At 38.8% G+C, this 27,554-nt stretch overlaps 1 protein-coding gene across 6 annotated transcripts in view; it reads left to right on the forward strand.

The window, feature by feature from the left end:
- Positions 1-27,554, forward strand: part of NPAS3 (neuronal PAS domain protein 3) — an 867,987-nt gene that overhangs the window by 599,642 nt on the left and 240,791 nt on the right. For all 6 annotated transcript variants that reach the window (XM_025392817.1, XM_025392818.1, XM_025392822.1 and 3 more), the window contains one exon: positions 18,014-18,103. In XM_025392817.1, coding sequence (XP_025248602.1) covers positions 18,014-18,103 — 90 coding nt within the window. The remainder of the gene's footprint in view (positions 1-18,013; positions 18,104-27,554) is intronic.

Genomic DNA, 27,554 nt, shown 5'->3' on the forward strand with positions numbered 1-27,554 from the left:
GCGGTGGTTTCCAACTTACCAGCTAAACCACAGACTGTGGGGATGTGCATATCTGCCCACTCACTGCAGTGGAGTGGTTTGGCTTTTTTCCTCTGCAGGTTAGTTTGCTTTTCTTTATAACAGCATTACAGACATCTCACTGAGGCAGGTTAGCCTCCCTCTCAAGACACTGCCCTTTGCAGTAGCCACCCATTTGACTCTCCCCCGAACTGTGTTTGTCTGAAGAGCTTGCTTGGTACCATGATGAAGTTACTATGAATGTATATACATATCTGGCTGCAAATTTCAGTTTTGTTGGCCAGAACTGGACTCAGGCAAAATTGTCAAGGGGATGAAAGGCTTTGGCATCAGGTGTTTCTCCTGACAACTTAAAAACACAACATATATTCACAAACTTTGTGATCATTTAGTGTCTGCCTATCTCTCGCACCTCAGCATTTAGCAGGGTCTTTCTCAAGCCGTACTCGCCAGCAGTATAGATCTGGCCTGTGAGATTGTCAAACCAGGAGGCAACGCAGTTTTCCTGAGTTGCCCTTTTTTTGTCCTTGACAGTCCTCACTGTCACTTCCTTGAATCCTTTCCCACCCCAGTTCTCCACACTTCATCTGCCCTTCCTGAAACAGAGAGGTGGCTGCTGGCCTTTGAGGACGAGCCTCCTGTGTGTTCTCATTGCCCCTCAGGCTCCTCCAGGCTCGGGGCTGCAGTCCTTTCAGCTGTTTCCTATTAGTCTTGTTTTTCAATTATCTCATTTTTTTTGTCAGTTCCCTTTTGAGCCCTTTCTAAGTTCTTCTTTCACTAAAGTGGCAATCCCCAGAACTGAATTTACTTGAGATCTAAACAGTGCCAGATAAGAAGGAAAATTAACTTAGGATTCTAAAATCAAATGTCCATGGCTTCCATTTTACAGACATTTAAGTAAAAAATATTGAGTTGATAACTTGCCCCATGTAAACAAAGAACTGGATGGTACACATGTGCCTGCGTGTGCACACGCATGATGGGAGGGAGGTGCTGGCCTTCTGCACAGAGAGGAAGAGACACTCTCACAGACTCTGTGACCACTGCTTGCCAAGCACGAGGCAGCCACCAGCCTTGAAGTCACTCACAGGCCTCAGTACGTGGGTGTTATTTGAAGGTAAACAGAGCTGGACTCAGGCAAAATTGTCAAGGGGATGAAAGGCTTTAGCATCAGGTGTTTTCTGTTCTCCTTCCTCATCACCCCCAGACATGCCCTCCTGTCCCCATGATGATGAACGTGCAGGCCAGTGCTTTGTGCTTGGAGGGCATAGTTGCTAAGGGAACGCATGCTGATGAAAAGAGAACCTTGCGAAGAGTTCATTTCCTCCTTCCCTCATCTCTTTCTGTGTTCTCACTGCCCAGCTCTCGTCTGAAACACAAACTGAGTTTGAGGAAGCTTAGAGACAGTCTCCCTGCTAGCCCACACCCATTTTCATCTGCTTCCAGTTATATTTGAAGAGGAGACAGTTGGAAACAATCCAGAATCAGTATAAACCCATTATAGTACTAGTATGTTTAGTAGAAACTTAGTAATAGAAGTATGTTGCTATTGCTGTCTTTACTGTTTTAGTACCTAGAACCTTCCCATTCTTTCTTCAAATTCTTTATAGATTTTTATATCAGTCCATTACACTTTGGCCTGAAGGAGTGTTCAACTACAACTGATTTTTCTGGGACTACTAGATGTCTCTTTCCAGTATTTGGGGGGCATAGAATAATTCCTTGAGGGGAAGAGAGGGCCAGGAGTCACCCTTTGTAAAACACTGCACCCATAGAATGCAATCTACCCAGTGGATTATGATCCGCCAATGTTTGGCTTAAATCACACTTAGCTGACTGTCAAGTCCAGCCACCTCTAGGTTGGCTTCATCCCGATCAGAGAGGATAGCAATCATCTTCTTGTCCCATCTCTGCCTTGAACAACACCTTGAGCACTATCGTTCTGCTCTATGTCTCAGGGAATTCAAATCTATAGGGGAGTGAATGGCAGCTCAAAAACTCAAGAATCTCTGCCATGAAAGAATGGGGTCCAAGTCAATTGCACTACACGCTGCATAGCAGCCTGAATTTCAGTTCCTGCTGTACTCTTTCCCAGCTGTGTGATCTCACTTTCTTCATCTCAGACAGGGATAGCAAAGTATATGTGTGTGTGTGTGTATGTGTGTGTATATACACACACACATATATATACACATATATACACACACACACACACACACACACACATATATATATATCAGGAGTAGGCTCTGAGGATTGAGCTGGGTTGGTTCATGTAGAGTCCTTCTCCCAGGGTCTGGCACAGAGACCACCTCCATAAATGCTATCTGTCACTGTTAATATTATTATTAAAATCTTTTTAGGATTTGGGGTCTATTTATTTATTTATATTTAGAGACAAGGTCTCACTCTGTCACCCAGGCTGAAGTGCAGTGGCACCATCATAGCTTGCTGCAGGCTTGAACTCCTGTGTGCAAGCATTCCTCGCACCTTGGCCTCCCAAAGCACTGGGATTATAGGCATGAGCCACTGCACCCAGCTCTGGCAAATACTTAATACACATACATATATATGTATGCCATAGACTGAATTGTGTCCCCACCCCCAATTTATATATTTAAGCCCATATTCCCAATGTGACAGTGTTTGGAGATTTTCGGAGGTAATTAAGGTTAAATGAGATTTTAGGGGTAAGGTCTTGATCCAGTAGGGTTGGTGGTCTTATCAGAAGATGAAGACAGAGAGAGCACTCTCACTCTGTCTGTCTCCCACCATGCACACATATCAAGGAAAGACCATGTGAGGACACAGCAAAAAAGGTGAGCCACACCCTTTCATAATCTAGGAAGAGAGACCTCACCAAAACTGAAACCTACAGGCACCTTGACTGTGGACTTCCTGGGCTTCAGGCCTGTGACAGAATAAGTTTCTGTTGTTGAAGTCACCCAATCTGTGGTATTTTTTTGTGGCAGCCCAAGCACACTAAGACAACATATGTATGTATGTATTTATGTGTGTGTGTATATTATATATATGTGTGTGTGTATAGATCCTAGAATAGTTCTTATTTTAAAATGGTCATGCTTATGAAAATCATTTTTCTCCTATCTCTATGTTTGATTCTTTTCATCTTTTCATTGACATTAATGTTCTGCCCAAGTGTCCCACCCTGTATTTCCTTAATTTGTCTCTTTCCATTAATTTCTGCAATCCCTGAGGTAAACAAATAGTCTTTTTTTCTCCCTTAAAATTGTTTGTCTCCAAACTTGTTTTTTTAAGTTGTAAAGGGAAATTTTTTTGACTATGGTGAAACCTTGTCTCAGACATGACTGTTGAGTTCTTTTCTTGCTGTAACATTAGTCTCCTGTCTCCTATGTAACACATTTAGTTTAGCTGCCTTAGTAGATTATCCTACACTTCCAAGTGTGTTTTTCTCCTTACAAGTAGATAAAACCCACAATTATTAGCAGACATTCTTCCTAAATCAGGGTCCCAAGTCAAATAATAGTCATCATGGGCACCATTTATTATATACCTGCTGTACGATGACACTTTTACATGTATTAACTCTAATCATCTCAACAACTCTATTGACTGAAATGAATAATGTATAGATGTTATTCTTTACATTTCCATATGAGAAAACAGCGAAGTCGTAAAGTCAGAATTCTAGCTCAGGTCTATTTGAGTTCAAAGCTCGTGTGTCCTTTTGCATTATACCCTGCTGCCTCTTGAAATGTTTGAAGTGTTCCCATTTCAAAGCTGAACATGGAACTTGTTCAGCTCTGGCCACATAGGCTCCTTATCATCACTGAAGGAATTGAGAAAACAAGACCATAGATTGTTCCATCTTCTCTATCGTTGTCTCATTTTAGAGTGCCTCTGAATCTGACCAGAGACTTTCTGACAGAGTCATGCTTTCCATGCTGAAGAAAACTAGAGAGTGGAGTCAAGAGAGGTCACTGTATAGTGCCAGATCTTTGAGCCATAAGATATGGCCTCTGGCAGTGTATCTTCCTTGCTGAGGATTTTTTTCAAGAGCCGAAGCAAGTCCATCCCTGCTGAAAGCCACAGAATGTGCTCCTTATCAATGACTGCAGTCAAGGGAACCTGCTCTCAGAAGTAGTTCATCTGTCTGATGCATCTCTTCTCCCTTCCCCAATCTTCTTCTGGGGGCTCCTGTTAAGGCCTTCCGACTGTAGAAGCCTTCTCTGCCACACTTCTTAATGAGGCCAGGAGTCTACCTCTACAGCATGGAAACCCCTGCCTCTTTTCTGGTGCTTTACCTAGGGCTGGGATGATATCCAGATTCCCTTTTTCATGAGAACCCTGGAAAGACCTAGACAGAGATATGAAAGAATCCATTCTCTTTAAACTATTCTGGCTGCTTACTGAATCTGCAATCCTGTTGTCAATTGACTTATGCAGAAAAGTGGTAAGAAGGGTCCTAATGTTTCAGCCCATGTCCTCCAACACAGAAATACTCCCTCTACTAGGCATCACTCTGTAGCTCAGTGTTTAAGCCTATGAATAATCCGTTCAGACTTCTTAATACATTATAAGGGGCATTAGTAATACGTTTCTTCCAATCACTTGCTGGATAATTTCCTACATCTACCATTTCCTTGTGTGTGTTCCAGTAAGCCAAAAGATTTCAGCCTTGAAGAAGCAAGCATAAATGATTTGTGACAGATCCTGTAGCTTTTACTCTGTATAGTAAGCTATCGGGGACAGGGATTTTTATCCTGCTCAGTGTGTTGATTTTATGTGATAGTTTTGAAAATTTTAATTGTGATAGCATGGTTATCACTAGGGGCCCCAATATAAAGACATGTCTTTTGAAAACTGTGAAGGAATGGATTTGTTTGCTCATTGCCTGTGAGGATACGTTACTTGCACCTTGCTGAACTTAGGAGAAAGAGCTGAGCTTGTTGCATTATACAGTATTGAGATTAATGCTAGTCACTAGCTCATGTGAAATTAAGGATGTTGATAAACTGCAGGCCTATGTCTATGTGTGGTACATTAGGCCTGCCTAGTGGGTCATGTCTGTGTGCTGTTTAGGAAAAGGCAAAATACTTTTGGCTAACACTTTCATGAAAGGCTCCTGTCATGGCAGGAAAGGAGTCAGAAAGGTAAAAATCTAGTGGAGAGGAGCAGCAAATGTCTTAAGCAAGTAGAGTTAACCTGTAATGAGAGTAGAAGGCACATAGAGAAAATGATAAAGACTTAAGGTTGTGTTTGTAAAACGTTAATATATTTTTATTTGCTTTGGGATAGAAGTCTTCCATTCAGTCTCAGAGGCCAGTTTGAGTCTTTAAGGGCTCAGTCCTTTAGGGGAAGTCACTTTTCAGGCTTTGACACATTTAAGTAGAAATTAAAGTAGGTCATCCTGTTACTAAAGCACCACCCCCAAGCAAGACAATAAAACAAATCTGACTTGTTGGGAAAGGTCAAGGCTAGAATGAGCAAATCTCATTGGAGGCAAAAGGAGTCTATCCCCAGTATTCAACCCTATAAAATTTACACTAGCCAACACAAATTCAGAGCCATTCTTGGTCTTCAGAATTTGTCAGTAATCATTACACACCCATGAGTCAGATGTACAAATGAATTCAGAGTTGTTTCACTGCCCTGGGTTCACATACAAATATATTGAGAGTAGGATTTATGGGAACGCTGGCTGTGAAGTACGGTTCACACTCTCCCTGCAGCCATCAGCCCCTCTTTCACTAAATGGATGAATGCAAAATGCAAACCAAAAGATGAAAGGAAAGGTGAAGAAGAAACAAAAGAAAAATATGCAAAGGGGACTAAAATAAGAACATAGAAGGGGCACAAAGGCAGTTGGTCCCAAACCTGTGCACTGTCGTTTTCCAGGTGATACCATCTGACATTGTACTTCCTCACTTTTTCAGGCTACTGTCATTTGTCAGGGAGGTTGGTATTTCCTTAGAATCTAAGTTAGGTCTAAGCAACAGTTGTAAGGGGGACTCATTCTTAAATTATTGGGACTTCCTTCAAAATATTCTGCAAGTTTGTGTAAGAGTTTGTGGAAATTTTCTCAACTGTGAAGTTGATCATCTTGTAGTATTCTGATTCTAGACTAAGATAACTACCATTGTAGTAATGAAAATAAGTATTAGTTCATGTGCCCAGCTCTTAAAAGAAATCAGGCAGAGGGCCAAGTGAAAAAATAATACTTGGAAATTAATCAGTATCTTTGTCCCCTCTTACAACCATTGTTGTTGGCAATTCGGATGCCTTTGACATCGAACGTTGAGAAAGACTAAGTACGAGGTGACAGTTGTGACTGAAGGTATTGTTGCTATATATGGTTGAGGCCACTTTAGTCTACAATTAGTCTACAATTCTGTATACTAATTTTAATAAGTCTAATAGTCATTGAGATGTAGACCGTTATTGATCAAATGTAGTGAATGATGGAATATATCCATTTTTAAATTAGTTTTGTTCTAACACATCTTCAGCTATTTGAAACAAAAGAGTGGGTAAATAATCATTATGCACATTAGAATTATACTAAGATTATTGATTCAAGGTTTCTAGTGAGTGAATTATCAATATGACCAACTCCAAATTTCTTTTGGAATTCCTTTCGATTGACACATCAGTGTATTTGAATAGATCATGCATAACCTAGGTTATTGGCACAGCAAATCCCTTGTAGGGTATGTAATGCTATGACTGTTATGCAACTTCAGTAAACTACATTGTCCTAATTCACTGAAAGCAGTTTCCCCAGCGATTACTCAGGTGTGTTAGGTGATAAGGACTCTAACAAAAGTAGATATAAGGTGTTCTGTGGCAACCTATTCCGAATAGCCCAATTCAAAATGCACACTAAGTTATACCTTCCCAGCAGGCTAACACTCTGTGCTGCTTAGGAAAAAGCAGAATAACAAGGTCTGCTCTTCTTTGGCTGAGATACCAGCTACTGACCTCTGACTTCACCTAAAGAACCCAAGAAAGGGAGAGATCATGTGTGTTGACAGCACTCCAGAACTGAGGGAAAGGAAAGGCTATATCTGGACAAAAGCTATTGACACTTTCTTCTGCCCTGGGACATGTATATGGTAGCATTATTAGCTCCAACAAATGATTCCTCCCCAGTTAGTAATTACAGGAGCATTTGTGAACATGTTTATATTTATTTATAACCAAATGCCCAGGCATCTCAAAATATATAGAACAAATCGTGTCTGAAAAAAATGACCATCCAGTGACAATTCATGTACTAGATATAATTTGCTTTTTGCTACCCACAATCTATTACTTGCACAAAATCTTTCACTTCAAGACAATACTGAAGTACACCTTTTCAAATATTTTTTAAACAAATCTGAGCACCTATTTTATTTTATTTTTGAGACAGAGTCTCACTCTATCACCCAGGTTGGAGTGCAGTGGCACAATCTCGGCTCACTGCAACCCCTGCCTTCCAGGTTCAAGCGATCCTCCCACCTCAGTCTCCTGAGTAGCTGGGACCACAGGTGTGTGGGACCAGAGCCAGCTACATTTTTTTTGTATTTTTGGTAGAGACAGAGCTTCATCGTGTTGCCAGGCTGGTCTCAAACTCCTGAGCTCAAGCGGTTCACCTACCTCAGCCTTCTAATGTGCTAGGATTACAGGCTGAGCACCGATTTTAAAGAAAAAAACAATCACAGTGATTATTTGATATATCAGTCAGATGACTAAGACAGAAGATATGTGAGTCTATTATCTTTTGCTGTCTGATATGGTAGGTCAGAAAGGCACACAGATGGTCAGCGCAGTGGTTTCCATGGTTTAGTTACATTCTTTGCCTTCTTCAAATCACCTTAACATATCTGTGTTTACCTTCAAGGCAGTCACTTTAGACATTATTTTCGTATTTCAGTTAGTTCTACTCACCTTCTTTATAGACAACTTCATTCCCATGATTCCTATTCAAGCTCATTGAGATTTTGGTGAAATCACCTTTTGATCTTGCAGATTCAAGTAATGAATGGCCAATCCCTCTTCAGTGATAGCACTGAATTCGTTTCCAGTCAGAAGAGCCATTGAAGTAGAATCAGAAAGAGGAAGAAAATTCCAGTTTCACTTTTCACTGTTTGAAAAACAAACAACAAAAGATTCAGTTTAGGAATCCAGTGGAAAATACCAGAATTTGATTTTCTTCTTTACTAAATCATTCCACAAAATTACCAACACCAAAATCCCCGTATCTCAGCTCAGTCCTTTCATTCTGTTCCTGAAGTAGACCACAGAGGAGAAGCCAGGATCGATACAGCTAAGCACCACTGTTGTTTTGTTTTGTTATTTGGGGTTTGTTTTGTTTTGTTTGAGATGAGGTCTTACTATGTTGTTCCAGCTGGCCTCAAACTCTTGGGCTCACATGATTCTCCTGCCTCAGTCTCCCTAGTAAGCATTGCTGCTTTTAATTGTATAAATTAAGACTGTCATTTAATGTACACCTAACAAATTTGGTCCTAGCAAATTTCACAAGCTGAATTGCTCTACTTTGAAGGATGCCATCTAGGGCATCACTGATGAAGATTTCTTATGATATTAGTTGTTATGTTCTGGATATATGCAAGTATGTTAGCAAACCATAACAATCTATAATCTTTTTTACTTCACATGTGTTACATAGTCTGGCACATGGGGATAAAAGCAGAAGCATTTCCATTTCCTTGGAGCCTTGAATAGGATGAGAACTCTGTGGACAGGCAGCATTTGCTGGTCCTCACCTACACCCAGCAGCCAACTGTGAAATGAAAGGTTAGCAAAGCAGCCGAGAGCCATAGCAAGTGGTAAACCAAGTTGTTTATCCACAGATCATTCAGGACCAGGTCTCAGTTCCATCAGAATAATTAATTTCCCTATAAATATGTATCTCTGTTTCATTATGGAGCTAAATTCTGGAGCTAAGGCAGTGAAGCAACATAGCCTCTAAGCATCTGGAATTCACAGAAAAGCAATATAAAGATTTCAGTATTGTAAAGTGAAGGACCCAGAAGAGATGCAGTTACTTACAAAAAATATTAAAAACAGTTCTGAGCATTGTTGACTCCAGGAACTAAATACTAGTTTCTATTATCAGCCGATCATATTTATAGCTGTATGTGGTTCTACTAAAAATTAATTGTTAATTATATGAATGATATATAAAATAAAGAGCAAAGAACCTAGTTACAATGATTTCCTGAAATTAACATAGAAGGGTTTCATGGCCCATGAATTATCCCCAACCAGAATTTCTGAACTATATTTGTAACCATCAAGTTCCTTCGAGTACAAATGTTTTTTTATGCCTTTTCTCTAGAGATACAAATAAAACGTTCCTAGAAATAAAACACATGAATGCACCAGATTAGTGTCTGAGGTCTCTAAATGGTCTTTTAATATGCTAACTTCATTAAGGGATTCTTTAATCATTGTTACTACTCCCAACACAAACCTCCTTACCTAAAGGAATACCTGTACAAAGCATTTATTATTTTTTCTTAAGAGCCTGTTTTGGAAAGTGACCCACTGCCCAGTAAAACGGTCAGGTTCATATCATACTTAGCCATAACAGAAGCACTATGAGTTTCCCTGCCAACATCAGGGATGTCTTTTCAGGTAAGCGAGGCTGTACTTTCAGGTAAATATGACTATAAAATAAATGTCTGTAGTCTATCTTATTTTCACATTGACTTCTATATAAAATGGTATGTATATACTACCAGAGAAGGGGGAAAAAACAAACATATAAATCTGAATGAAAAACTCTGGGACAGGAAATGGGGTCATTGTTCTTGCCAGCTTGTATGTGGTGTGGTCTAGTCTTACATACCAGCCGCCTATTTGGAGATGTGGTTCTACTAGGGATTATTTATTACCTATGGGGTCCCCTGTCCACTGCTGGGCTCTAGGATCTTCTTCCAATGTATGGGAATTTCTTCCAAGTCTGGTGGTCTTTTGATTGCATGTTTTCCAAATCTAGCACTCCATGCCTTTCCCAAAAACAATACCAACCAAGAAGAGGTCTAGGAGCTGGGTCATTCAGGGGTCCCCACTGTGTATTCAGGGTATCCTAAATTGGAAACTGCCTTTGCCTTGGGGCTTTCTGTTTTATAAAGTTAATTTTCAACTTTATTCATTTTCTTAGTCTTGGATCCCACAGATGAGTCTTCTTTAAGAAAGCAGCTTGTGATTGGGAACCTTGTCTCAGTCCTCTTTGCGAACCCCAGACTGTCATGGGCTTGATGCATAATAAGAGCTCAACAGTTGCTTTCTGTTGCAGTCAACAGGAGTTTTCTAAACAGAAAGAGTGTGAGACTCACTTGTGTGGAAAGAAATGCTGGAAGAGGCAAGGATTCCGCACAGCTATATCAAGGTGTGAAACAACTAAAATACCCAGCAGGTAGTCTCAGCAGTGGGAGGAAAAGCAGTCAAAGGATCCTTTGTTCTCAGCTCTACCGCATGTTAGTTATGTGACATTGAGCAATGGGTTTAAATTCTCTGAACCTCAGTTTCCTCATCTGCAAAGTAGGATTAAATAATACCAGTCTCATATGTGACCTATGTAATGTGACTAACAAATATTTGCTCCCTTTTCTTTTCCCTGGTGAATACTGAGTGAACGGAGCATTGTTTATGACATCCTATAACAATACATGCAATATATATTATATATGATATGTGTAACAGCATATTTGATTCATATATTTTATATATATATATATATAAAAAAAATGAAGACCACTTCCTCCTTTCCAGTAGTCTATATTCGACAGGATGTAAGGTAAACAGCTGTCATTCTTTTCTTTCAGTTGTTTTTTTTTTAAGGCCAACAACTTGAAAGACACCTGGTACCCGCGTGTAAGTGAACAGCTTATTTCTAGCCAAAGCAAAGCAGTGACATTTTTAGGCCATTCAGGACCAGTGCAATGTATTGTTTATATTACTTCTGCCAAGGTGGGGATTCCTCCTCTACCTTGAAAAAGAACTCTGAATTCAATGAGAGAGAAGCACAATAAGGAATGAGCCCTTAGATTCGGAAGTCTACCATTCAGTAATTTAATATACCACATGTATGTAAAGCAGATGTAGCATTGCAATTAATATTTGTGCTTTAGAATAACTATTGGGAATCCTCTCCTTGAGGCAAAAGGAGCATGTGCTCACCTATGCCCCAGGTGGAGCCCCGGTTCCTCTAGGACAAACCAGAGATAATATGGAGTAGCCCCTGTGGCTCAGAGGCCAGTGTGATTCCACCAAATGCCACACTGTGTTTTGACCAGAGCCTATTGTCCATTTGGCTGGATGTTCAGATTCATAAATCTGCATCCCTCAAGGCTGGAAGTAAAGCCTAAACTAGCATCCTAGAGAAAAAAGGTCAGCACTTTGATACACATCTCCCCAAAATGGAATTTTAAGGAGCAGAAGCAAAACCTCATCTTGCTCAGAAAGTGGGCGTCTTTGTTCTCTCATGTTTTAAGATTTTGCTATCTCAGTGTCTCTCCTTTTATTCTGCTGCCTCTTTATTCTGCTGCCTCTCTTTTAAGGACCGAAGAGAAGCCATCTATGGCTCTTAACTGTTTTCTCACCTAAGATGTTTCGACTTACATGTTGTAGGAAACCCTTACGAAAGGTGTTTTGAGGCATCACAGTTTGCTGTTCTGTATTTATTATTTAGTAGAAAAATAGTCAAATTTAACTAATCTAATTTGGTGTTGTGATTGGGAAACATGTGGCTTTTGGTACCTGACCGTATGAACCTATGCTATCCTTTGTGCAGTTGACTCATTGAAAGGCAAAGGAAGGAACAGAAAGCTCTTGGAGATTCTTAAGGGTTAAATAAAAGTCTAAACCTTTGATGTGTGTGCTTTTATCCACTTTGAGAAAATATACTTGACTTAGATTCTTATTTCTGAAAATAAGGCTTTTGTTCCTGCACAGTGCTGGATTGTTAAAAGTCAGATTGCAAAGACACAATTTGTGAATCTTTTTGTCCCCCATAAACAGATACATGTGGGCACTTTGGGCACCAGCCAGGTTCTCCTTGAAGTCTCTGGGAGTCCACATGTGTGTGCCTGAGCAGTATAGCATCACTTCCTGAGTGCATTCGGAGAGCAATATGGCATTTGAATGAGCTCTATCAAAGTGTGATTGTATCTAAAGGCCAAAAAATTTAAGAAATTTTTTTTTTCTTTCTAACTCTTTTAACTGCTGCCAAAACAGAGTGGAAAGATAGGCAATGGAGTCCTGTCCTCACTCTCCAGCCAGGCTTCTCATATGGTTCAAGGGCAGACCCACTTCTTCCCAAGGCTAGCCCATTGCTTAGGGAATGGAGGCAGTTTTCTCACAGAACCTCTCCTTATTAACAGCGAAGCTGTCTTAGCAGCTATAAATTGCTCACTTCTAATGTCTGATAAGCATAGTGCTCGAATTCAGGCTCTGCTGTTGTCCTAACAGAGTATGTCACAACAGTGAAGAACCCCGAGTTTGAAGGGAAAGTTGAGTATGTCAGAGATTGTACTCTATCACGTATGGACATTTTCTCTGCAGTCTGAGCCCGAATTGGGAGGACATCACAGATGCATGGCACATTGGACAAGGAGCACATGCATGCATTTAAATCATGTATATCTTACTTTTTTACTGATGTAATTGTGAAATATGTTCTTTTTGCATTCATAATTAGGGGGTGGAACAGATGGTGAAGGCTTAGTTTAAAATAATCTGTCATTAAAATAACCTAGCCTACTGGTAATTCTTCTCTCTAACTGGAGTTAAGTCATAGGAAAAGAGTTTGGGGTGATTTTTCCCCCTTCTGTACTGGAATGTCAAAGAAAGAACTACTAATTTCAGAGTGCTTATATACTCACAACTTGTCCCTATAGGAGCACCATGGTAAGATGTCACTCTGTGAAATTTGGCTGCAGAGGAATATGCACAAAAAGGAAAGCAGAGGCAAAACTCCTTTGACAAATATAAATCCATTTAGCACAATGCATTAAACATTAGTACACCTTCCATCATGAACCTGTGGTTAGTTCCATACCCTGCAAGGAAATAACCTCATCATTTGACAAGTACTGTTAGAAGCATTCAGCTTTTGGGGTTAAGAAACTATGCCTTACACTTTATATGTTACACTGATGTCAGGGGATATAAATTATAATTACAGGCATTATTATTCAGAGATGCTGTAACTCCTGATTTCTGTATCCAAGCCTCACTTCTTGCATGTGTACCTCATAGACTTACTGGGATGTGACAAAGGAAATCTCCGATCAGCCCTGTCTGGATGGCTAAGAACTGTTTTCAGTAATAAGAAAACTGTCTTGATAAATCAGATACTTGCATGTCTTTAAAATGTCTGTTTTACTGTTTCTTCTAAGATTTTGTTCTCCATCTGCTTTGAGGAAAGCAGATAGATTTCAGCATGGCTTTATAATAAATCTTCTTGAGGAGGGACTAGCATTAACATTTGTGTAGGTTCTTTTTCATCTTAATCCAACCTTAGTTAATAATCAGAAAATTCTACATAGTGAGTAAGAAGATGTAATTAACCCTTTGACCCCAGAATCTTAATTGGCGCCTGTTGAAAACAGTGGGCAGTTTAAAAAAAAAAATTAAAAAGTAGCCTGCAGTGATTGAACAGCGCAGTATATAATAGCTTTCTTGATTCAAAATTTTTTTTAAAAATTCCACAGAACTTTCAGATTAATCACACTTGGTTTCTAAGACTAACTGACTGCATGTTTTCTTCCTCCTCCCACCTTTTTAAATTGATAACACCCAATTTAAACCAACAATGATGCTACCCTTCAAACTTTTCTAAGTGGCAACATACAGCTAACTATAGACAGAGGCAATGCTGAATCAGAAGGTAGTGGCTATGTGAAAAGTGACCTTGGCAATCCACTTTAGACCTGACTTCATATCCCATTTTTTATTTGAAAGGTAATCAAATCTGAGATATGGACATTGATCTTAGACTATAGGTATAATCGACCAAAATGATAACCATAAAAGTGAAAAATATGGTGAATTAACCGTATTTTTTGGGGGTGTGTGTGTGTGTGTTTTGCTTCTGTGATGACTAACGACTAATTTAACTAGTTGTTTTTTCCCCCTACCAAATTGGCCGTTATTTTTAATTGAATTGACTGGATGTCTTTGTGTCATGTAGACATAGACTCATTTTAATCTCACCAGGAAATTGGAACATGTGTTGAAGCCTCTGTTTTTGCCAAACAAAACTGGCCAGTTCTTAGATCGCCACTGCTTAATAGCATCAGATGTTTAGCCTCCAGATATTCTTTTACCCTGCTATGGTGCCCAAACCTCCTCAAATATTTTAGTAAGTACATGAAATCTGAACCTCATGTTAAAACTCACAATCCCTTTTAGTGAGGAAGTAAAGGATATGCGTAGATAGCAAATGACACATCTATTCAGAAATAGCACTGGGTGCTTTGAAGGACATAAAATAATCCATTCTATTCTAAATATCAGGAGGTATCCCAGACCATAGTAGAAATCTGTGGAATCTGAATCTGTAAATAATCTAAGGCCATAAACTGGACTCCTCAAGAAAATAATTTCCATCCTTAGTAGTCATTATGGTATTTGTGATATAAGGAAAAGGGAGCACTGAGCATGGAGGTAGAACTGGATTTCATAAAAACTGATTGAGTGGTTGTTAGGTGCCAGCTAGATACATAAGGCATCGCCTCACTGTTGAGAAATTCAGTGATTCAGAAATTCTCTAGTTGAGAGCTGAATAAGCCAACCAGAAGCATACAGTGCCATAAATGTTTTAATAATTTTATGGGAGTGAAGAAGATTTAATCCTGCCTCTGCCACCAACTGGCCATCTGAGCTTGTCCAGCCACTTAGCCTCTCTGTGCCTCAGTTTCCTCCCCTGTAAAATGAAGGTTTAGAACTATAGGAGATTATCCCCACACCAGCTTCATCAGTCCATCCTTCTGCATCCAGCCAGGCTTCCAACTGTCCCTTGTGTCCTTAGAAGTTCTCCTGTGATCTCTATTTGTGTTGTTGCTCTAATTGACAATGACATTAAAATTTGAGAAGATGACTTACACAGTTCTCTGTGATTGTGTACCAAGCCATGGCTATCAGGTCAAAAGGAAAACCTAACAAGCCCTTTTATAAGCTCCAAGGGAATAGTCACAAAGGGGAGGGTCCTAATTCTCATGAGTCATCCTCAGGAGACATCTCATTTGAGGTAAAGATATGTTGAAATTAGATCCTTCCCAAACTTGTAGGAAGGAAATATCTCTCCCTTTGCACTGGTTCAAAGTGAGGTTCTGCTATACTACATCCTGGGCTTGAAAGGCTCTATCAGAAAAGGGTCCAGAGGGTTTGCAGTTTTGTGAAAGGTAGGGAGCCCAGTTCCCTTAGACAGTACAGTATTTTATTCCCAAAAGCTGGTTCTGGGGAAATGTTTCGAAGCAAAGGTGGCCAGGTAACCTCCTATGGAAATACCTTAAGTAATCTCTTGCCACCCTACTTCCCCTCTGTCTTGTACCCACAATGGGAGGATTCTATCGTTTGAACACAAATTGTTCAAAAACAAGGGATGATGTTTAAGATGTCACAGGCTGCCTCTTAGGGTAAATATTTTAATTTCAGAAATGTTGTGAATATTCGCCTTTTCATTAATTCACACATATCAATTAGAGAATCTTTATTTTTATTGGAAGGTAGTATAGTTAGTTATTAAGTCCCACTGCCAAAGTTCAACTCTAAACTCCAAACTAGGAATAGGCTTGTTGCCTAACTTCACTAATCCTCAATTTCCCTGTATATAAAAAGTGGATAATAATACAATAACTTCATATAGTACTTGTGAAAATTAAAAGAGATAATATGTGCAAACTGCTTAGCACAGAATGCTTAATAAATGTAAGCTGGCATTATTGTATTATTGTAGCTAAAAGCTCATCTATCATGTAATTTGCTCTTTAGTGGAACAATATAATGTGACTTTTGAATTGTTTTCAGAACCCAAGAAATCAGAGGAGGGGGTTGGGTGTCATCCACAGTTTCTGACGAGCGGGGCCGTGAAAACATGTCAGGAAACAGGAAAATCCACTTTTTTTTTTTTTTTTTTTTTTTTTGAGACAGAGTCTTGCTCTGTTGTCCAGTCTAGAGTACAGTGGCGTGATCTTGGCTCACTGCAACCTCCTCCTCCCAGGTTCAAGTGATTCTTATACCTCATCCTCCCAAGTAGCTGGGATTACAGGTGTGCCACCACACCCAGCTACTTTTGTATTTTTAGTAGAGATGGGGTTTCCACCATGTTGGCCAGGCTGGTCTTGAATTCCTGGTCTCAAGTGATGTGCCCACCTCAGCTTCCCAAAGTGCTAGAATTACAGGCATAAGCCACTGTATCTGGCAGAAAATCCAAATTTTATATATACATACAGACATATATATGTATGTGTGTATCTGTATGCATGCATATATATACACATACATATATAAGAATATATATAATATATAGTCTCCCCAAAATTCAGTATTTTAGGAGACTGAAATTATTGCTAGGATTTGAGAAGGCACATATTTCTAACTAAATTTACACACTTCTTCCACCTTTCTATATTTTACAAATTTTGTCATTAATTTAGTGTTTTCGCATACCTTGTTCCTAGCATGGGTTTCCTGTATTTGCAAATTCACAGCCTTTTTTTTTTTAAACACCACTCACATTTAAAAACTTTTTCTTGTACAAGCAGCACTTGTGCAATCTACCTTGTTAAAAATAAATATAAAGCAAAACAAAAGATGTGAGGATGACAGAGGGTGTAGGATGCACTGGATTGCAAGAATTTGAAACAAATTTAACCTCAGTTTGAATGCTGTATTGCAGGTGGAGTTCATGATGATTTACACCATTCATCAAACTGAAAATGCAACCCTCCATTGGGAAAGTAGACTGAGGTTTTAGGAGTTACAGATGATGTGTAGCATCCTTTTTCTTTCTTTATTCTTTCTTTCTTTCTTCTTTTGTTCCATTTCAGGAGTTGTGATAGAAACTAGAACTGTCGCTATAAAACTTTAATAGAGAGTTTTGCAAAACAGGATTACAGTTTGTCAGATTGCAGCCCATAAACATTATCCCTTAATGTATTGACATTTCCTATTGTTCTAACATAGTGGGCACTAGGAGTAAAGAAGGCATCATTCCTTATTAATTAGCAAATTGTTGATGTTCAGAGTAGTGCAAGTAGTGATTTTACCTGCTCTTGATATAGGAAGCCTTTTTTTCTTTCATTTCATTACGATCTTTATTCCTGTTCAACTATTTAATGGAGAATCTTGCTGATTTAATCTCAGTAACCACTGAATCCAAAAAAAAATAAAGGCAACATCTCATAAAAATCAGCATGACCTTATTTTGTACATGAATGTAATGTATCTTGATCAAAATGAAAGAGACATAAGTCCCTAAAGTAAAAGAAAGCTTTCAGTCTTAATTCAGACATTTAATTTATTCATGTATAATGCAATACTAAAAGATCTTAGGACTTTCATTAAACACAGAGAAAACAATGGTCTTAAATTCAGCGTGGCCGGGTGCAGTGGCTCATGCCTATAATCCCAGCACTTTTGGGAGGCCGAGGCGGGGGCGGATCACCTGAGGTCAGGAGTTCGATACCAGCCTGGCCAACATGGTGAAACCCTGTCTCTACTAAAAATACAAAAATTAGCTGGGCATGGTGGCACGTGCCTGTAGTCCCAGCTAGTCGGGAGGCTAAGGCAGGAGAATTGTTTGAACCCAGGAGGTAGAGGTTGCAGTGAGCTGAGCTCATGCCACTGCACTGCAGCCTGGGAGACAAAGCAAGACTCTGTCTTTAAAAAAAAAAAAAAAAAAAAAAAAAATCAATGTATTGCTTTCTCAGTGGCCTTACTAATTAAATCTGCATCCTTTAAATTTATTAATCTATTTATATTTTTTTTCCTGCAGTCCCTGGATGGCTTTGTATTTGCACTAAATCAAGAAGGAAAATTTTTGTACATTTCCGAAACAGTCTCCATCTACCTAGGCCTCTCACAAGTAAGTAAAACAATTTTAGATTCTTGGCAGTGATTATGAAGCCTTCTTCAGCCTCATGTTTTTCCTTCTTCAAGGAATATTCTGTTTAGCATGAATTATCAAATTTATTATTTAATGGCTTTACCTGACTGTTCTCTCAAAGTCAGTGAGAAACCTGTGTGTCAGTGTTGAACATTCAGAATAAACTTGTGCTCAAAAACTTTAGTTCCTCTCCCCACCCCGCAAGGATCATTATTAATTTATTGAGAACAAATGAAGTTTCTTCCCTTGGTTGTTTTGAACTTTGAAACCTCTGTGCCCGGTAGGAGAGGGACACACTAATAGTGCTTCCCTTGTGTCCTATTACTGGATGTTTATGGAGTACCCTGCATTATCCTGGGAGCTGACACAATGGCAGGAGTCATTTGGAGTCAAGAAATACTGAAAGAGACCATTAAAATGTGTTGCAGGGAGGGTTCCAGCAAGGATATATTTTGCTGCCTTTGCAAATGCTTCCAAATGCTGAAAGATGATTTCATAAAATGAGATAGCTTTTCATTATTTGCCATTTAATTACTCACATGTGTTTTTTGGAGAGTAAAAGAAAAGAAAATGGAGGCTGACGGGCCAGGGACAAAAACCCTGGATGTTACTTCTCGAAATTCCCCTGGAACACAAAAATTTAAGTTCCAGTGAATTCCAAGACATGGGCTGCATCTAGTGAATGCCAAAATATCCTGAAGCAAGGTTTGCAATTCAGCTAATTATCCAGATGTTTTCTGCATAAAAAGGCTGAACATCTGGGTATTTGCGCCCATACAGGTGATTGGCTGAGTTTGACCCCTTTCATCTGGTGATTTGGCATGAGGAAAACACTGCCTCGGTGGGAGGGATTTTGTGTGTGTGTGTGATGATCTGCCAAGTTGGATAATCTACCGCTCATTCAGTTGCCCCTTGAAGCTAGAGATAGAGATAAGATTTGTCTCTCTCCTTTAAAACAGGACCCACCCCAGACTCCTTGCTTCTGAAAGTTGGCACAGCTCTAAGGAGGCATCCAGCAAGTCTGGACCCTTTTGGCTATTAGTGAGTTTGCCGGGTAATAGCTAAATCAAGAAAGACATTGGAAAATAATAGAGAGAGATATTTGGCATGTGAGGAGGCTTGGGGAAGGAGGAGAACCACTGCCAAATTTGATTATTTACTGTTGAGAATCCAAACAAGGGTCTGTTCTGTTAATGCTTTTTGAGGAACATGCAAGCTCTCAACTATAGTGTATAGAGTAATTCTATCTTATGTGGACTTTAGCAAACCAAATGATAGAAACCGAGCTTTTGTCAACTCAGTATTAGTATTCTTGTATCTTGTTGAAAGATCTGGTTTTGTAATAGCCTTTAATAGACTTTAAGCCTTGTCTTAATCTGTCTGGGACCTAGTATTGAGAATCTTCAATTTTGAAATTGGCGAGCCACCATGTTGCGATGTTGTTATTACCATATAGAACTGAAAACACCACTGTTTGTTGTTCTGCAATGCACATATTCATGTTTCATGCAGGGTATCCAGCAAAGTTTAATAAGCCAGTAAAGAAGAAGGATGAATAATTAGTTTAAGCAGGTAAATGCTAATTAGGGAACTCCTGAAAAGCATCCATTATATACTAGCTCAAAACACATTTTACAGCCCTGGTTAGTGGTGTAATCCAAATTCTGTCAAGGCAACTGCATTTTCTGTAATTGAGATGTGTATGTTTGCTTTGCATAACAGATGGCTCTGTATGCTTAGACTGATAGCTAGGAAAATAATAATTGCATTATTCTGGCCAAAAGAATATTAGCTCTTGGGTTTTGGCCATTTCAGTCAGTCCTCCTGCCAGCACAGCATATGCACATATATGGATTGGATTTTCAAGGAAATTGATGCATCTGGAATAGTGCGGCCATCTGAAATATCATCTGTTCAAGAAAAATTTGGCTTTAACCCTATGCTGGTTTCTCCTTAAAAGTATTTTATTTAGCTGCTTTTCTACTGTATCATCACGTAAAATCTGAAACAAATAATGGATGTTTCTGTAAAATAAAGCAGCTATGTAGACATGGTCCAGTATCTGGCAATTTCTGTGCAGTCAGTCCCAGATTTTATATATAATGGGTTTTAAAGCACATCCCAGTAGTCAGCATCTTGACTTATCCAGGGGTGGACCCTGGCCAAAATGTGCCATTGCCTTCTCCTGTGGTGGATGTGTTCAGCGTTGGCAGAAACTGTCAAATATGCAGGTAGAGGCTATGAGATAGGAGATATGGGCCTTCATTTGGCAGCACTACACAACTGAATTGATGAGGGGTCAATCAGTAGAAAGTGATTTATTTTTGCATATACCAATTTATGTACCTAAAAGTGATTTTTGCATATACCAATTTATGTATTTAGTGTTCAAAACTGAAGCTTAAGAATAGTTCTGCATTAGTATAAAAATAATCTGATAAGAACATGATATATTTTTAAATGCCCAAAGCATGAGAGAAAAAAAAATCTATGCTAAAAATCTGGAAAAGAGTTTTCTACCCAGTTAAGTTTCTGAGTCCTAATAGAGAAATCGAAGTCCCCAAGACACAACTCTTTCCAAGTTTCTTCAATGCCTTTTTTCAGCTGTAGGGTTTGTGGGGTGATATACAAAGTAAATATACTCTAAGTCAATTAAGCATTTGTTCTTTTATGAGCGCGCGCGCACACACACACACACACACACACACACACACACACACACACACACACACCCTTAATCAAATGCAAACCAAATGCTCTGCTTGTGTTCTACAACTTTGGCTAAGTGGTTATTCCATCAAATTCTAGACAGTGATAAGCAATCTATAAAGTTATGGTCCCTCCTTTCCTTTCCAAATAGTTTTGTTAAAGACAGTGTGTAACTCTGTCATCAAAGACTTGTCCAGTGAAATTGTTGAGGAGGACTGTGAGCATGTCAGTTTGTTGCAGAGCATAGCTATGTCTGTGTTTCTAACTCTCAAGATATCCCTTCCTCAGTTTTATTTTCTTTCAATGTGTACATAAATGTGGTGGCTTTAAAACAGCTTCTGCTCAGGAAAGAATTAGAATTCTTTTTTAGCTCACAATAAAACAAGATAGGGAACCTTCTACTGAGCTCTGTTGTGTAGCGTGAGGATAGAGACAGCCAGAGCGGATTTTCTCTTTGACACTCCCTTGGGTGGGACAGCTCTTGGTGTCCAGGGCATGTGCTTGCCGGGTATTCTCTTTAAAGTATTCTCATCTTGTTGTAATTATGGGAATTAGTGAATGATGGTGATTTCTGAACCTCCTCAATAGTCCTCTTGACTTTGCCAGATACACACACACACACACACACACACAGAGAGAGAGAGAGAGAGAGAGAGAGAGATGTATATATTTAACCTAACAACATCCAAGAAGTGGTTTCAGGTTATAGAAGTATCCACTGTTGACTTGCTTTCCTGTGTAAAAATGATTCCCAGTTACTCACCAAGAGGCCTTATCTTAAAAGAAGATTCCCACATACTGATGCTGAGTTTGGCTTGCATAGAGACTAAATAACTTCTTATACCTGGTGATGGCATTCAGAGCTGCTCACAACAGCTCTGCTTTCTAACTATAATGGAACAGGCAGACGTGAAAATGAATTAAGAAAACAGAATGGGTTCCCTAACCCTGAAAATGTAGCAATGATATATAGCCAGCATTTATGAAATATCTTCCAAAATGTAAGGGGCTTAATCGCCAAAGAATCCAAAAGAGACTTTACATGATAAATAAAAAATATTTCTAGTTGATATAGGATTTAAAGCTTAGAGAAATATTTATTTGTTGGCTTATACTCTCCTCTTTCCACAAAGGATTTGAAATAGCTTACATAAACACATATGATAAAAATAATGTCAAAATAGAACTAGGGAATAAGGAAAAGGAGATAAGCAAAAGTAGGTAAACTATTACCACATAGTAGGAAAACACAAAAAAGGGGCTCATAAAAAGACCATTTAGTACAAATGGTCTTTATTAAAGCTTCAGATTTAACCATGAGCTTCATGGTAACCAAAGCAAAAAGGGAAATCCAGTCAACCGTCAAAAATGAAAAACCATTGTTTCTTAAGGAAAGCAAAGTTTTTCTGGGACTGAAATCTGAAAATCTCACGTACAATTTTGGTAGAGCTAACCTGTAGATTATGACATCAGTTTGCTTCCACTGGAGTCCATATTCACAGCAAGGCTGTCGTGATCCACACAGCAAACACAAAGACCCAAATTACAAATCTCCTAACAGGCAGAAGCCCGTTCCCCGCCAGCCAAAGCTGTGCAGAAGACCATTTGGAGAGCGAAATTCTGTTCCCGCATCCAGGCCTCATAATAGCATTGGCTACTTTGGTGGTTTACATGGTTTCAAATCAGCTTTCCTTCACCCATACTCACATCCTGCATTTTCTTCTAAATCCTCATGGGAAATTCACATTATCATTGCCAGAGGCAGAGGACATGAGAGACTCAGTTAACCAGAGAATACAATTGGACTCACATCCTCTGAAAACATTTTTTCTGGAAAGTGAGGTGAGACAAGATAATTCTGATGCACACCTATCCCAGCAAAGTGCTTTCAGGTTAATGTAGAGTCCTGTTTACAACAAAATGAGATCTAGAGCAAGCCAGGATATGTACACATTTGTATGGGGTGATATCATTAGAAAATACCCTACGTGCCAGCTAAAGCCTCTCTTGAAATGTGTTCTAATCACCCCCCACTGCCTCCAGTCCCCTGGTGCACATAATGAGTCACTTCCCTTTTTTCTCATCTAGTTCTCACCCTTATATAAGGTATTTCCTGGCTATTGTAAGCCAGCCAGAAGGTAGCTGCAGACAAGGTTACAAATTGACTTGATTCAAGGCAGCTTGCTGAAAAGGGCAGGGTGGCTGCAGATTATAATAAGAGTTAATAGAGGTGAAGGTGAATGGGGGTTAGTGGTTGTTTTAAATTTGGTATTTTTTTTAAGCCATGCAGATATATTTGCCATAAACTCCTTTCCTTATCCTGTTGTTCATCTCCATATTTTAGATTTCTCTGCATTTGTTATATAGAATGGCAAATAAAATTACAGCTACAGCACACAAGTACAAGGTCAAATAAATGACAGAGCTCAGTCTATTTGTGAAGCTATTCTGAAAGGGAACCATGGTGCCAAATGTGGTTTATTTGAATAATAAAGAAGAATTAGATTCCCCTGATAACTTGGCCGAGGGCCAATAAATCACTGGAGGTTAAAGATGCTTTGCAACTGCCATGTCTTTCTTTTGCTTTTCCAAAGTGCAAGCCTCACTCTTCCATTCTGTGTTTTTCAATGCAAATCAAGTTGAGGTTAGTATGTAGCTAACACTCTTACTTCCCTGCTTGTAAAAGATATATATATATTTCTTTAGTGGGGTTAAAGAAAGAGAAGACATTAGCTTTCTTTACAAGTTATTCTCTTGTTTGGCATCATCACATCCTAGAGAGCTGGAATATAAAGACAAAAAAGGTATTATTTCAACACAGCAGAGGGATTGCAATGATGGAGCCAAGTGTTAGCATTTTTGCAGTGGGTGTTCTAAATTTATTCAATGCTAGGGTAACTGGAGTTCTTTTAATAAATGAATGCAAATACTGCTTTATGGCCCCCCTTTTCAAAATATTTCAAGTACACATACCTTAATTTTTAAAAAAAGAAGAAAAATATATAAATTTCTGCAGCTGTGACCACCCCCCACCCACCCCAACTAGCAAGTCTACATTTTTCTCCTGTACACTAATCATAAAAAGTTCATCACTTCTGGGTGTAACAAAGAAAAATGCCCTTTTGAAGGTGGAAGCTCTGAGGGTTTGGAGACTATTGAGAAAATATAAGTATCAAAATAATTCAGAAACAGTACAAGGCACAGTGGCACATTATCAATTTACAACATTTAAATTGATAAATGCTTGGTGGTGAAGGCCTACAAGGGCACTTTGAAAAGCAAATAGCGACCTGGTGAAGAAATTGATTTTTCCCCCCCGAAAATGACTGCATGATGCATCATTTGACTGCATGCTGTCCGAGTGCTTGACAGAGATAATCTCAGCAATCCCACGGGTGACCTTATCGTTCTCACCAGGGCAACTTTGTCTACGTTCTGACTTTGTGCATGTCAAGGTTCCTCCCTGCAGGATCCTTGGGGGAAAAAGTTCCTCTGTTCGATCCAGATATTGAACTGCTCGTTCTTCCCCCTTTTCCTTCCACCCCACCCTTCCAAATAGGCAAACATGCCTCTTTATTTCATCCATAATTATGAATGAGCCAGGCAGAAGAATACAGCTCTGTGCTCTGTATCTTTGTTGAAGCTCCTAATACCTTTTAGTTCATAGTTCTTAGGTGATCATCTATATTTGCAGGGATCTTTTTACCAGAAAGAGTAGAAAAAATCCCTAATGTTCTTATAATGCATTGCCACCTTGAGCAGAATGGAAAAAGATAACCAGTTTCTTTCTTCTCTGTACTTGCAGGATGTTTTTTTTTCCTCTCTCCCCTGTCATCTTTACATAGAACCCTTCTGAAACTCTCTTAAGTCATACATGTCAGTATCTAGTAATATTATTCTCTTACAATCCAATGATTTAAGGTATGTCTCTTATAACCTTAAAATTATGTAACAATGACATAAGGCCCAGATAGCACGTCACCTGTGCTATTTGGCTTTGAATCCCAATGGCAGCCTCTTTGCAGAGATTTGATAGAATCCACAGGGCTTCTTCAGGACCGTTGGTGTTTGGAAAGTATTTTTCTTCCACAGGGGAATCAACAATTTTTTTATGCCTAGAATTTTCTATTGATATGTATGAATGTGTGTATGTGTGTGTCTGTTGATCAGTAATCTTCCTGCCACACAGCTTGTCGTTGATAATTACAATTCTTGATTAGCCACTTCTTGAAAGCAGCAACACCCTGCCTGGTTTGGCACCCTGAAGCCCCATCCCCACTGCCTCTGACACCCTCAGTTCACCATATTCAACCCCTTTTACCTCCTTCTTTCATCCACAACATTAATTCTGAGTGAACAAGACGTGCTTCCTTGCTTTTGACAAGATTTGCTGCAGTCTCATGCGACAAAAACCCAACACTCATTCCAGATTCAGAAAGTAGGATTTATAACAGCATTTTAATTTAATGTTGGATGTCGAACATATAAAGAGATCACAGTAGTACTAGAGCTGAAAATTGATGCCTTTTTTATTAGTGTCCTCTCAGAAGTGGGTGAGACGCTGTTTGTGCAATGGAGCACAGAGCAGCACAGTCAGATGAATGAGGATATGCTATCTGCAAGGAATCATATTTCAAGCCACTGTCGGCCTCCATTGATGTGCTCAGAGTTGAAAGGTTATGCTAGTAAATGCCATCCGAATTTCCAGCATTAGAAATCGGTAGAATAATCTGCTGGCTGTCACTTTATGCTCAGCCTAAATGCACTGCATAGGGATGTTTTACTTATTTTAACTCCAAATTAATTTCTTATTACAGGTGCATTTCTTTCTCTCCTCATGCTTTCATCAGTGCCCAAATGGGACTGATTTTTAACAGGTCTTCAGAGTAGACCACTATCTGTGAAAAAAAATGAAAGAAGTGTGCGTCATCGTACGTGAGAATCATGTTATTCTTATTTATTCCTTTGAACATATTTTTCCCAGACAGTGAGGCTAAAACACAGGAAGTTTGTGCACAGGGAGCTTTTCTTGTTAGACTGAATCATAGAATCTCAGGATAATTCAACATAAGCTTACCATTTTCAAATGTATGAATTGAAGACCTACATTGCTTCTTAATTTCTGGACTTAAAGTGAGCAAGAAAAAAAAAAAGGAAGATGGAGTATTCTTCATTTTATAGTTGAGGAGATCTCAAGTCAGAAAAAAAATACTTTGTAAGGAGCTGGTTAATTTTATTTGTGTGGATCAAATAGTATTTTCAGATTCATTTTGAAGTAGAGCACTGAGCAAAAAGTAAGATTAAGAAAATTTAGTCATCATTCTAAGTCGGTAATTTATTCATTTTTAAATAATGAAACGGTGTTTTTCTGAATTAACCCATGTATTATTCATGCAGGCATTGGCAATGTAATGTCCCTGGTTTTCTGGAAAGCAATATACATTTCTTTGCCTGACAAGCAGTATTTTCTATATGGTATTAATTTAATGGCTTATTTTATTATGCAAAGTTAGAAAGTAAAGATAATTTCTGTCCATAATGTGGTGCTTATATAGGCAATATATGCAAAATAATACCTCTACACTTAAGCTGGCTATCCTTCCTCAGTTAGCTTGGACCCTATAAGAATGATGAGTGAATGCAAACTGCTCATATGAAGAATAAGAAATAGCTTGACCTTCTGGAAAGGAGGTCATAAAATCATTAAATTCATGTGAAATTCAAATTTCATTTCTACACACACACATTCAATCTATATTGGGTTTTAGCTCTTACATAAGAAGATATGGTTTTCATGACAGAAGTAACATGGCAACAATTTCAGTGATAATTTCAGTAGGACTATCATAAGGAAATTGACTTTAGATTTTTGTATAAGTTCTAGAACTAGGCTGGTAACCTGAAAATTGATGTCAGTTTTAGACAACAGATGCCCTATGGCTTTTTATCTTTCATCCTCACTCCCTTCTTTGGAATGACAGTCCAAAGATGTAATCTCTTTTCCTTAAAATCATCATTGTGAAAGAGACTGATAGCAGTTGAATTATTTAAAGTATCTTTTGATGCATTTTTGTGTAAATATGTGTTTATTCACATGCCTATATATGTTTATAAATGCATACAATTGGTTTCTTTCTGATATGGTTTTCATGCCTACTGCATTTTTATCTACAGATATAAATAATTTCCAAAATGATTCACTAAAGCAGCACACCAGGTTTTCCTTTGGGTGTCTCTTCCTCCTTTCAGGCTCCTACAGCTGCAAATTTACCACATTCAATAATAAGACAAAAACTTTCTCTGATCTGTTAATTTTTAATGTGCTGGCAGATTAAATCTATTACTTTCAATAACTATGCAAACTTTTTGAGAGCAAGAGAATGTATGCAGAAAGAAGTTTTCCCTGGGAAGGAAAAAATATGGCCTAGATTGGATGTTTTAGGGCAGTTCAAGGCCCTTGGCAGAGGTAACACAGATACCTGTGGGCCATGTGTGGGTTTTGGTGAACCTAGGAAGTATGTCAGTAATATGCATTTGGGTATCAGGTAAATAATTACAGACGCTGTTTAGATTTTCATCTAGGTTTTGGAGAAGCAAACTTTATATTAAGAAAGCCCTTCCCTCTTGGCCTTCTCTCGCCAGTAGAAACATTGTTTTAGGACCCCAGGTAATCCTGTTTAGCACTGCTTTGCCATGGAAACAATAAAAAATTGGTTCTTCA

This window comes from Theropithecus gelada, chromosome 7b (genome assembly GCF_003255815.1).
Source record: "Theropithecus gelada isolate Dixy chromosome 7b, Tgel_1.0, whole genome shotgun sequence".
Taxonomy (NCBI): Eukaryota; Metazoa; Chordata; class Mammalia; order Primates; family Cercopithecidae; genus Theropithecus; species Theropithecus gelada.